The 12526-nt window shown below is 36.2% G+C and overlaps 3 protein-coding genes and 1 non-coding gene across 4 annotated transcripts; all 4 read right to left on the bottom strand.

Annotated features, from left to right (window-relative positions):
* Positions 1-444: 444 nt before the first annotated feature.
* On the bottom strand, positions 445-2346 carry LOC132760375 (uncharacterized). The gene is made up of 4 exons (XM_060752360.1): positions 2253-2346; positions 1795-2031; positions 1480-1686; positions 445-907 (listed from the first exon to the last, which is right to left on the bottom strand). The coding sequence occupies exons 1-4, from the start codon at positions 2344-2346 to the stop codon at positions 453-455; spliced, it is 993 nt and encodes a 330-aa protein (XP_060608343.1). The 3' UTR covers positions 445-452.
* Positions 2347-3671: 1325 nt separating this feature from the next.
* LOC132760386 (U5 spliceosomal RNA) lies at positions 3672-3791 on the bottom strand. The gene has a single exon (XR_009629840.1). It is a non-coding gene; the product is annotated as a U5 spliceosomal RNA (small nuclear RNA).
* A 615-nt stretch (positions 3792-4406) lies between these two features.
* On the bottom strand, positions 4407-7222 carry LOC132760362 (uncharacterized). Its single transcript, XM_060752347.1, has 4 exons — positions 6958-7222; positions 6267-6811; positions 5893-6149; positions 4407-5720 (listed from the first exon to the last, which is right to left on the bottom strand). The coding sequence occupies exons 1-4, from the start codon at positions 7220-7222 to the stop codon at positions 4955-4957; spliced, it is 1833 nt and encodes a 610-aa protein (XP_060608330.1). The 3' UTR covers positions 4407-4954.
* A 943-nt stretch (positions 7223-8165) lies between these two features.
* On the bottom strand, positions 8166-10256 carry LOC132760363 (uncharacterized). The gene is made up of 2 exons (XM_060752348.1): positions 8900-10256; positions 8166-8527 (listed from the first exon to the last, which is right to left on the bottom strand). The coding sequence occupies exons 1-2, from the start codon at positions 10254-10256 to the stop codon at positions 8166-8168; spliced, it is 1719 nt and encodes a 572-aa protein (XP_060608331.1).
* Positions 10257-12526: the final 2270 nt, after the last annotated feature.

Here is a 12526-nt window from a genome sequence, read left to right as displayed (position 1 = left end):
TATGTCAATAATTTTCCCATAGGCACCCAGAAATTCATGTATATCTGTATCATTGATGTAAAGTGGCATCCAATGAAGTCGCAGCTTAACAATCTGCTTCCCCAATACAACTAAATGCACGGGGTTACCATTAAAATTAAGAGCTTTACCTCTAAGAAGGTTTACATTTCCAGCGTCAAAAAAGGTCACAACATATCCGTAGTCTCCTGGTCTACCCATCGAAATCGACTCCACATCCTTCTCAGCAATACCCGCACTGTTCAGCATCTTAAAAATATCCACCATACTGAGCCCTCTTGCTGTCACCTTCACCGTCCGATTGACTGCACCTGCATTAAAATGCGTCTTTGAGATAGAACGTAGTTGAACAATAGCTGCCATAATCTTTAACTACGGCGAAGGATTTATTCCTGGGTATGAAGTGAAACCAGAGTTGGTCTGATTGTCGTTTTTCAGACTTGATGGTAGCGATGACCAATATCAAGCTGGCTTAGGATAGTCTGGCTCCACCCAATATATTTCTTTCCGCAAGTAAGACACTCTAGATATTCTGTAGCAAGTATGTAATAGTCACAGATATCTAGAACTTGTCCTACTCTTGGGTAGAGACCTGCATGCGTAAGCTGTCTTCTACGGCAGTCGGTATTAAGACAAACCAGCTGTACCTTCCACAGTCTTTTCGGCATCCAGACTAACAGACGGGTACTGAAGTACCTATCCACTCGAGGTTTCTGTGTGTATGTGAGAGACGGCTGAGGTGGATACATCCAAAGTTGAAGATTGTCCGTCTTTAGCTCAATCTTCTTCTCCGCCATACTCTTAGCCGGGTACCTAAATAGCGCCTTGGAAATCCAGGCATGGTCTGCTAATGCCAATGTGTCACGCCAACCATCAGGCTTGGGATTTTCTAAAATCACGAAATATCACGTAAATGCTCAAAATAAAATTTGTTTGTTCAAATATAAACTATTGTAGATCTATATTTTTGCAATAATATTAACTGTAACATAACACCTTGCGGTATACCGAAAGATATAAATAATGATATCTGTACTTGAAAATGGTTTCATTCCAGGAAAATATAAGTTATAAACTTAACTCACAGTTAAATATCAATGATTAGTATGGCTATTTTTTAGTTTACAACATCTTGAAATCTTTGTGTTAAAATTATCAGTGAGCTAAAGGCATTAATTAACCATTTAAATTAGCATTGTCTGCATCCCTAATAATAATTTAAAAAAAAATTTTTTAATCAACATATATTATCAGTAGCAGATTTTAAGTATCTTTCCAATTTGTAATAGCTAAAAACTTTTAACTAACATACTAATTAAGTTGGTCAGTCCCCCAAAGAAATGATATTGTGCCATAGAATGTTTATTTACAATTAAAATCAATAACTGGGAAGCATCTGGACAAAAATTTGTCTTAATAAGAGTAAACGCAAAAAAAATACAGTTTAAAATATATACATACCTGGCTGCACTGAAAAAATTGACCTCAGCTGAGACAACGTCTTTATAGTTACCGGTTCTTTAAGAGGAGATGACAACGGCTGGGTACACTTCTGGTTATTTTCGGATGTTGACTGTTCGGGATCCAGTGTTGACTCTATTGTATTACCGATTTCAAGCAGTTCAGCATCTTCAATGTCAGAAGATGGCGAGGAAGATTTCACAGCGACTGAAAATGTACACAACATATCATTAAAAAAAATTTCAAAATGCTATAAAAATGTAAACAATTGCACATTTCAATAATATTTCAAATACCGGTATTAATGATAATTACCTGAAACATTTGGTTTGACTTTAGATGGAGAAGCTATCTTTGACAAGCGTTTAGCTACAATGTGAGGTGGCAGGTTACTATCCACTAATTTGGCTGTTTTTACTGGAGAAATCTTCTTCTTTAACTTTGAAGCATGTCTTTCCTCTAATTCTCTGCATTTTTGCTGCAATGCACGCCTTCCAGCTGGGAAACTTTCCAAGTAGATCTGAATTAAACCAGAAATCACCTTTATTAACTCTCACAGAGAGTATAATCCATCAAAATAACTAAAAAACATGCATATTTTTTGCAAAACATAATTCCGGAAGGAGCTTTTTACTAAAAATATGACTAAATAAGGAAAATATCATTGTCATCACACTCTGACTGTGGTGAGTTTTATTTATTGTTGACATAAAAAAATATAGTGGGGGCTGAAATCTAAAGGAAAACAATAACACATACAGTTTGTCTGTTACTATATGAATAAAGTAATTGCTTTTTGGTGTCTCCTAGTGGTGTGTTGGGGTAGGCGCCCTCTCTCACGGAACTCTTCAGCAACCCCTTGGCCATGTTTGAACACTTGAAGATGACCTCCCAAGTGCCTGTCATATTTACTCTAGGCACCCTGTTCATATTCAAGCCTAGCTGCCAATAGATGATTTAGTGTGAATTTTCAGGATCACACATAGATGTAATGCATTAATTGATGATATAATCCGGTATAATTTGACCAGATATTTTACACACTAAAACAATAGAGGAGTTATTTATCAATAAATATGTGTTAGTGCTTTAATTCTACTTTCACTTTCGATTATGCTGCACAGGCCTATTCCAACAGTCTATGACACACGAGCAATTAAATTTCAATTTATTTTAACATAATTATAATACAAGCATAGCAAATTGCACAAGAAATGGAAAGTAAACTTACTTTAAAAGAAAACTGCAGAATGTCAACAGTTTTCGCGGAATTATTTGCGAATTCCAATTACGAGTAGAATAATCCGTATATAAGTAAATTAGTCCTTGCAGAACTTTAATATAATTATATCACAATGAATAAAAGCAGAAATAATAGAAAAATGCACTGAACAAGTGATTTTGAATGGTTTGAAAATATTGCCGATTTGACCTAGATAAAGAAAAACATGGAATATAGCGTGAAAATTGAACGCCGGATTGAGACATGTAACGGCCTTATAAGGCAAGTGCAGGTGCTTGAGACGGTGAATATGAAAAGACAAACCTTTATCCGAGAATCTATAATTGATGAAGTATGTCGAATTGAGTTAATTATGACGATTGCGCCAAAAATATAATCCGAGACATTCTGTGTAGAATTCAAGATGGCGGATAATTGAGCTGGGAGAAGTGGTCAATGATTGTGTGAGTAGTTAAATGATTGGATAAAAACATTGGAAAGTTGGAACACTTGGGTCTAAACATGGAACGATTGACCAATGAGATGATTGGATTGTTCTAAGTTTCTTGGACTTTTTACCTCGAAGATCAGCTTGTCGCCTGCGGGCGCAAGGATGACACGCAAATTCGTGAAGCGTTCCATATTTTTTGTCACATTATTATTATTGTAATATATTATTTTCCTTTAATTGTGCCTACTGGCGACCGTGTAATGACAGGCATATCAACTCAGGCAACTCTGCGAGCAGTTGGCATTCTCTTTAGCATACACCTGAAAGAAAGGGAAGATAAATGCAATGCTATATTAGTGGATTAGTTAATGTATGAATAGGCATATAAAGCACACCACATGTGATTACATAAACAAACCAGACAGAAACAGACTTAATTTCTACAACAGCACTCTAGTGATAATTATGCCATTTTGCTATTGAGTTCAATGCTGATAATGGTGTAGATGTAATTTATTAATCCCTTATTACAGGAACATCAGAAATAAGTCTCATTGACTCATTGTTTGTTCCACTGCACGGAAATCTTTAGTAAAAGGCGAAAGATTTATTCGTGACTATGAAGTGAAACCAGAGTTGGTGTGATGGTCGTTTTTCAGACTTAAATATATGGCCACAATATTGACTAGTGAGCGGGTTAATAGTAAAAAGGCTATAAATGGCATTTAAACAATAAGAGGAAGATTTCAAATGCAAAAGATTATCATATCTGTTAACCATTTTGATAAACATGAGCGAAAAAGAATCAGACACAGTCTGGCGTGTCGATGGGCGTTAACCCATCCAACACACTAAAGGTGTTCTGGGTAGTTATCGGGGGTACGTCGCCCTTTTTAGTCGGCGACCCCCGAGAACTCCAGGACCCTCTCCTTTTCTGAGGGGGGAAAACCTCTCGAAACGAGTCGTCTTCCACCTCAGACGAATTACCATTAATTATTCTTTTCTCACCTCTCGCCTCCTTTCCATCTTCCATAACATCATCGTCATTGTCAACATCACTCTCGCTTTCAAAATCAGCTGAAATATCCGCCTTGGAACCTTCTCCATCCTCTGAATCGTCCGTTCGTTTGTTGTCATTCGTCTTATCAACTTGTACCTCCGTCGTCTTCTTTGGTGTTTCCTTGGCAACACTCTCCTCACCCGTTTTGGACTGAAAAGTTCTACTAGTAGCATTAGAATATGATCTCACACAGTTACGTTGGAGATGCCCCACTTGCGAACATCTCAAGCATAAGGGTGGTCTACCAAATATAGTTATCAACACAGCAAGACCATCCTCAAACTTCAGTAAATGAGGGATGGACTGCCTCTCCACCTCGGTTACCTCTAGGGTAACCTCCCTTATTCCATTCTCAATTCTTACTCCTTTACTAAAAAAGGATAATCTCTTTACATCAAGAACTTTGCCGTAAGAACCTAAAAGATTATGCACAACGGCATCGTTAAAATACAATGGCAGCCAATGTAGTCTTAACTTCAAGATTTGTTTGCCCAATGCAACCATGTGGACCGGACGGTCCTGAAAAATAAGAGGGTTACCTCTCAGCTTCTGTAAGTGCTCCTCTTTGTAGAAAGTCACGGCAGCATTAGAAGAAGTGTAGGAAGAAATTTGTCAATTTGAAAGTGGAAATAAATACTATTAAATAGCCAAATATATCAGAATAACTGTTTTTGCATTTTTTTAAGAAATAAATACAGCTGAGTGTTTGAAATTTATAAATAATGCTAACAATTATTAATTGTCACTCAGTCTTTGACTTTTTTTGAGCTGTAAGCTGCCTACACCTCTCCCTCCAATCAGACTCTGTCTCTGTAGATGTCTCTTCACACCACCAGTATCCTGAAAACTGCTTGTGAGTCTGATTGGATCTGACCTTGCCACACTTCTTGCATGTGTAGGCTTGTGTTGGTCTTCTTCTAGTGTTTAGCCTAACACATTCTCCTGCCGTTTTCTTCTGTAGTTGCTTCCTTTGGTACCAAAGTGTGCTTTTTGGCAGGTCTGGATACTGGGAAACAAAAGTTGGAGATAGTTTCTCAACAGGCCTTTTCGTGACTGGTTTCCTAGCTCCACCAGTTCCAGCCGTAATAGGGGGAAGAACAAATTCGTGCGCATGAGATGGAGGAATGGGAGCTTTAAGCATTGGCAAAGGCTTTGGTCGTAGAGGGGGGAGTGTCCTTGTAGCAGTCATTGGTGGCAGGGGTAAAGAAATACCTTGCTCGAGAATGCGAATACCTTCGGCAGCAGTCTTCTTCTGGTCAAAAGTACCAAGAGTTTTCTGGTTGATTTCAAGAAGCATGATGTTCGTGTTGTCCATGATAAAGGAGTTCTCCACTATTTTCCTTCGAATGTCCTTGTAAAGTTGACACACAACAGAATACCTCTGAATTGTCTTGGACTTGAGTTTGATTGGAGACTGTACTGCTGAAAGGAGCTTGGTGATCAGAACCTTCATGTACCTGTTGGCATCTGGCCACTGAGCTGGTCCTGAACCCGAGCCTAAGAAACATCTGAAAGAATGGCATATATTATGTTAATAACCAGTATGAAGGCACTAAATTAATAATTATTGACTGAAAGCATTTATAAGAAATAAACATTTACTTTAATTACATCACAAATTAATAATATTTATTTTACTACTAAATGAAGAGATAAATCAGCTTGAGAATTTAAGTATACCTTTTAGCACTGTCAATTCCTGGAGTGACTGCTGTTTTACGTGTCGATCGAAATCTTCCCTTCTGTAATGATGATTGAAAGCGGGGAGATAACCTCGACCCTTGTTTGTCAAATTCGTAGAGATCATTCCACAGATGTACCACATGCTTGGCCTGTTTGTTAGTCAGGGACTGAACCTGCTCCCTTATGCTGAAAAGGTATTCTGCCAATGTCTCTACTCTGTCATAGCCGGGAATGTTGTCTTGATCAAGTGTTTCCTGTAAAATAACATAATGAGATAAGTGAGACCTCGCGCTTAAGTGTAACAATATGCAAAGATATTCCTCATTTCAATAATGCAATACATTGTATCATATAAAGAAAATACAACTTACATCATCAGGGTCTATACTTGAATTGGTTCCCTTCGATGAGTCGTCAGTTATTGAAGATGAAGTAGAAGCTGAGGTAGATGGGCTAGGTCCATAAATCTTTGACTCACCGGGAGCTCTAGTCTGTGGTTGATTGCTGTCGGACAACTGCTCAACATCGACAAGCGGGACTGTCATGTCCTCCACCTCTACCTCCTCAAAACCCTCATCAATCTGGTCATCAATGGCATCAAGCTGGGTCTCTACCTGGTCACTGTCTAAAGAATCTGGATCCAAGGAGAACTCCTGCAAGGCCCTGCCAGTCTGATCATACAAGTACTCCACACCAATCAGCTCACCTGTATATTTCCTAGGTGGTTGATATTCTGGTATGATTTTCTTATGTAGGACTTTGTGGCTTATGTCGTTGGCAGCATGCCTAAGAATTCCACTGTAGCTTGAAGGTCCTGGCATGTAGTCTTTGACAGTCTGTCTAGCACGGTCTTCATTCCATCTCACAATACCGTCAAGAAGGTATGCTTGAAACAAGACGTCTGACGCAGTGGAACCTATTTTTAAAGAAAAGAACTATTCTTTACAATACAAGTGTAATAATAGATGTATGCAAAAACAATTCATTTCAAAAATAACAAATAGTTTAAGCAAATAAAATTATTTCTTATTATAGGATTATATTTAAAAATAATTCATTTACCTGGGATAAATCTGGCAAGGTGTAAGTGAAATGACTCCAAAGATGTTGATCCTCGAGCACATCGCAACGTAGGAAGAATTTCGGAGCCTTTCTTCAACGTCCCTGTCTCTGTATAAAGGCTATGGTGACTTGGATCTTGAATACAAACAACATGCCTTTTCTGGGATTCCCACTCGTTGAAAATCTTCTCTTTATGGAGGAGAGGAAACCCCATGGTATCAAGACCCTGGTCTCCAGTAAAAGCCTCTATGAGTTCGCTTATCATTGATTCTCCACTAAACACTCAAATTAGGATATACGTAAAAGTAAAAAAACGACCTCCGCAAATTGCGACTTAGATACTTTATTTCGTAGGTTCAACTTATGTATAACATAAAACGCATACTGGTTCTTCTAACATTTCACAAAAAAACCTTGTTATTTATAATGAAATTATGTCACCGAAAATTAAAGTGCCGTGTTAAACAGATACGTTACCAATAATTTGCTGACTTTGAGCGGTTAGATAGATTAAATAAGCCTTAATATACGTGATTTAACAATCTACAAATATTCTTTTAACAATTTAGCGCTAATATATCATACATTATAATATACAATTATGCAATTTCAAGTAACCATCTCGATATAAGCAATCGCGTGAATTTGTGTCTAAAAATGTTATACTTTTTAATCAAACTCGGATATTCTAAATATAATACTTATTAACAAATGTAATGTAAATCAGTTACAATATCAGCGTAACATACAGGAATTGTAACTTAATATAACAATGATTTAGTCTGATATATAAAAGTTTACAACACAGTGAAAACGAAAATCAAATCTTTGTAACGTATCTGTTTAACCAATCCATGTAGAACACATTTTTAAAATAGCATAAATATAAACAGGAAACTCGTTTATTGCTAAAACAGAAATGAAAACTTGACAAAATGCCTAATACATTAATTTTCAATTGAACAAAACTCAAAAATATTATTTACAGTAATAGTAACGTATCTGTTGTTTGCAGATTTAGATTTAAACTTTCAAAGAACTATATAATTCTGTTAAACGTTATAATCATGAAACAATAACTATAAGAACATGTTGAACAATAAAATCGCCGACCAAAATTTTTTAACAAACTATTTCAGTCCTTAACATCAAATACAATGTTATTTTGTGTAATGGTAACGTATCTGTTGGATACTTGTATTTTGTCCTCATTTATTATTGAACTTATCATTAATATGATGAACTGTACTTTCATCAAGTACATAGGCTCTTTTCGATCTACCGACAGCTAAAGGAGCTGCTATTTTACAAATTATACTTTCCTTAGGAACCCAAAGATCGTCACAGGGCTCTGGCCATTTATAAGTTATGCCTGTTTTACCAACACTCTCAGTCATGAAACTTATGTGAACTTCACCATCACTGTCGTCCATATCCATAATATTTCCAATGTACCACCTTTTATTGTAAGTTGCAGCGACGAATGTGCCTATTTCAAAATCTTGCTCTAAGGATTCCACCTCGGTACTTGTTTTTGGTTCTGCTTCGGGGTCATTAAGCATTATTTCGCCTGTTTAAAAGAAGACATAACAAATCATGAAAATCACCGTAACATCAGCTAATGTTATCATATTTAATTTTACATTTTCCTATTTCATGTCAGATTTGCAAATATATTATAAGTATTATAATGTATTAAAATGTTATAAAGTAATTTTAAGTAGATTGCAATAAAATAGAAAACAGATATGCATTTAAACAAACTATAGGTTATGCATTTATATATATTTAATGTATGTATGTAAAGATGAATTATAATATTTATAAAACAGAAGAAACTGCATGCCTTTTTAACAAAATCTAGCCAAATAAATTATTCAAATTTCTTTATATTATTTTGATATGATCGCTATTATAAAACATATGAAATGCAAAATTATACCTGACTGTTTGACATTTGATGCTTGTTCGATTTCTATCAGTTGGTGTTTGCTCCAACTATCACACAATGAACCACCCAAGCACTGTTGACAGTAACGGGACACTTCACGGGTGTACAGTGAATAGCTGTCAGAAGGTACTACGGCGTGTAATCTCATGGTGCCCGAAACCGGGCCTGTATGTCTCTCTTTTATCAAAGCGTCAGCTGTGTCATAGTCTTCTTGCGAGTAAAAGACATATTTAATTTTCTTCTCGTGAGTTGATGCCCAATCAAAGAACTCAGTAGCATCTTGTATTGAAACCTTTCCCTGCTTAATTGCATCTGACGCTTGTCGCTTTGCTGCGCCACCAATTCCGTCACAAGGACCCTTTCCGTGTCCACTTTCAAAATAATTCCACACCGCCTTTATACCAAACATGGACTCGTGTCGGCACAATATATCAAATATATATCGGTTGCGGTATTGTGATGTCGGCGAGTCCGTCCAGTAATGGATTTTTGTCAGTGTTGGTAAATTAGCCTTAAGTAAGGGAACCAACTTTTGAATGATAGCCACGACGGCCCGAGAGTTATGTTGGTTTACGTCAGATACAAAAACATAATTGCTGTGCTCAATGATACCATTTGTTAATTTCCTGTGCGCCACAACCGGGTGTAAAGTTACATTAGTACAGTTCCAATATGCGCTCTGTATTTCGTCTGCTGTCTGGCAAGCCAAGTTTTCAGCAAAGTCCATTTGCACTACCACCTCATTAATTGGGAGTTTTGCTTTTAGTTCAGCAGCGGATCTGTATTGATGGCGCACTCGGTCAACATGCTGCAAAAATAACTCAAACTGTTTCATTGTAGATTCAATATAGTCTTGTCGTTTAACAGTTGTTTTTACAATTCGCATACGATTTTTCCCATCTTTGCATAGAACTCTCTGCCAGGATTCAAACTCAACATCATCATCAGTTATACTGGATAGCAATGTTTTCATTTGACCTTCATTGACGGCTTTGCTGACAACCTCAGGGTTTGGACTAATGTTAACGTTAACAGATCTCAATGACTTTAACTTCAAGGCCATGTTTTGATGAGTTGTGCAGAGGCATGTATTGCGCGAAATCAAACAAGTCAGTTTAACATGACGAGGTCGCAGTTTACAAAACTGAGACAGTGAGCACTTCGAACCGGGTGATTCAGCACAAAATTTCTCGTGCAGATTGGACAGATAATCATTTAGGATACGAACTTGCTTCTTTTCGCCGTTATTACTTTTTGTAACATCCTGTTTACCTGGCATGCAGCGGCTAACATCGTCTCTTTCATAAAAAGATTCAACTTTCTCCTTTAACTGACACCTCTGTTTCATATTTCTGAATCGTTTAGTAAATTCCACCCTTTTCTCATTGTAATTCTTAGCACATACACTGACTCCGGTTTTCTTCTTAAGCAAATCCAAACATCTGTACTTTTTCACAATTCTGCCGCTAAATACCTTCTTTATTAGTCTACGTTTAGATTATTCCCGGTTTTGCTGAACAACATCTTGTATTTCGGCGCATACTGCATTTCCCATTACAAGTTTTCTGACAATAGATTTTGGTAATGACCTTGGTGTCATTCCTGCTTCTCTTATATCATTATGTGCTTTGCTCTTAGGAGTTAAATTTTCACTTCTTTTGGCTTCATCTATTTCAATCATTTTATTTTTCACTTCCAGCATTCGTTGGCAACGTTTCTTGTATTTCCATGTTTCTTTTTGCAATTTATTATAGTTTTGTTTTAATGTCTGCACTTCAGATCTGGCTGCTACTAAAGCTGTTCTACGCCTTTTCTTTGATGAACTGCTACTTTGCCTTCTGTTAAAGTCAAATTTCACTAACATTGCGTCAGGTGTGTTATTTGATCGTGTAATGTTTTGTTGTGAAACATTACAGGTAATCATATGTTCATTGCTAGTAGAATTGCTGACATAAGATGATTGCAGTTGGGCGGGACTTTCTTGACTTTTGCGTTGCAATTTTGTTTTCATTTCTTTTATCTTTGCCCTATATTTAGCACAATACCTTTTTTCGGCTTCATTTGTCGTCTTTCTTTCTTTAGGTTTCAGGAAAGCTGCTGGCGTCCTGTATTGCTTTTGTCGCTTTCTTTCATTTTCAAGAAAGTTGTTGTTTAACTGTTTCTTTCTTTCTCTATATTGGCGCTGTATTTCTGCCCTTGATTTTGCCATTTTTTCTGTAATGAAAAATACAAAATTGCCTAAAAATATACGTAATAATAATAAAAAATACATTTGTTTACTACTTAATACTATATATTGAAAATTATGCTCAATAAAATTCAAATATATTTTTAAACAGATACGTTACTATGATAAACAGATACGTTACCGAGAAATTTACATACCTCTACAATTTATTTATTTAAGAAAATCTATGTCATAAAATAATATAAACAAATATTTATTTCAGAACCAAAAATAGCAAATTAAATTTTTTTTTTTTTAGATAATTTTCTTAAAAAGAAATGTTAAAAATCAACTTACCATTGAAATTTGAATCCAATGTTTTCGTCAGTTCATATTTTTCAACTTGCAAACAAAATGGCGATGACAACGTCACCAAGCAAATATCATCGTGGTATGACGTCATTTTAGATGACATCATTTCAAAATCGCGCGAAACCATCAATTACGCAGCTATTAGTAAAAAACGGTAACGTATCTGTTGGTAACGTATCTGTTAGCCAAAAAATTAAACCCATCATTTATCACTTTACATTTGTCAGATTATTTGATATAACGCAATTTTGTGAAGAATATGTTTGACTTCCGAGTCTAAGCTACCCTAATTATATGCAATAATTTGGGTAAACGATACTCAATGGGAAATAATGGTAACGTATCTGTTTAACTTAATATTCCACGTTTCCTAGACTTTGAGCAGTTATTGCGGCTTTTGCAAAACTGTTATCGTGAAATAAACTTCTGCATGGTGTAATATGACATTTTACAGTTAAGATCGCAAACAATTAATAAGATGTTTAATCATGGAATAATTTTTTAATTTTTTATGAAGTTTGGTAACGTATCTGTTCCGTGTTTGAGGGACACGATTTCTGGCAAGATATTTTTTTTTAATTCACTTATATTGAATATTAGAATTTGATTATCTGGAAATCTTATCTAAAATCTAATGATTTAAAATACTTTTTACTATTCAATCCTTGTGAATAAAAAGTAAAACCAAAAGCAAAAAGTGGAGCAGGACTGGGGACAGAGGGAAAAAGGTTTACAAAGCATATTTGCATGTCAATATTTTGTATATGTCGACGCAACTAGACCATTATATAAATTCTTTCCGTACAGGAAAATGTTATGATGCAATAAAGAGACCAAAAAGTAGTTTCCAACTATAGAGCACGGAAATATACCCAAGGGACAGATTTTTTCAAATTTTCCACATTTAGTGGAGAATCAATGTTATGAGCCTCGTGGTCTCTTCTACACCACGTGTCTGGCGACGACAATGTAAAGCGAGTTCCCTCTTTGAAAGATACCGCAAGACATCCGAGTCGTCTCTCACAGGCACATTCTTGGCAAGGAGTTCGGAACGCTTTGCATCTCTTAGGCGCTGGAGG

Source organism: Ruditapes philippinarum, unplaced genomic scaffold (assembly GCF_026571515.1).
Source record: "Ruditapes philippinarum isolate M1 unplaced genomic scaffold, ASM2657151v2 ctg32_1_1_1_1, whole genome shotgun sequence".
Classification (NCBI taxonomy): domain Eukaryota; kingdom Metazoa; phylum Mollusca; class Bivalvia; order Venerida; family Veneridae; genus Ruditapes; species Ruditapes philippinarum.
This window is presented reverse-complemented; position numbering and strand designations above follow the sequence as displayed.

Coding starts and splice junctions, on each gene's coding strand:
- LOC132760362 (XM_060752347.1), bottom strand. CDS start 7,222: ATGATAAGCGAACTCATAGAGGCTTTTACTGGAGACCAGGGTCTTGAT. Junction 6,812..6,957: donor CCTTGCCAGATTTATCCCAG/GTAAATGAATTA, acceptor CTTTAAAAATAG/GTTCCACTGCGTCAGACGTC. Junction 6,150..6,266: donor CAAGTATAGACCCTGATGAT/GTAAGTTGTATT, acceptor GTTATTTTACAG/GAAACACTTGATCAAGACAA.
- LOC132760363 (XM_060752348.1), bottom strand. CDS start 10,256: ATGAAACAGAGGTGTCAGTTAAAGGAGAAAGTTGAATCTTTTTATGAA. Junction 8,528..8,899: donor ATCAAATGTCAAACAGTCAG/GTATAATTTTGC, acceptor TCTTTTAAACAG/GCGAAATAATGCTTAATGAC.
- LOC132760375 (XM_060752360.1), bottom strand. CDS start 2,346: ATGGCCAAGGGGTTGCTGAAGAGTTCCGTGAGAGAGGGCGCCTACCCC. Junction 1,687..1,794: donor AGTCAAACCAAATGTTTCAG/GTAATTATCATT, acceptor GTACATTTTCAG/TCGCTGTGAAATCTTCCTCG. Junction 908..1,479: donor AATTTTTTCAGTGCAGCCAG/GTATGTATATAT, acceptor TCGTGATTTTAG/AAAATCCCAAGCCTGATGGT.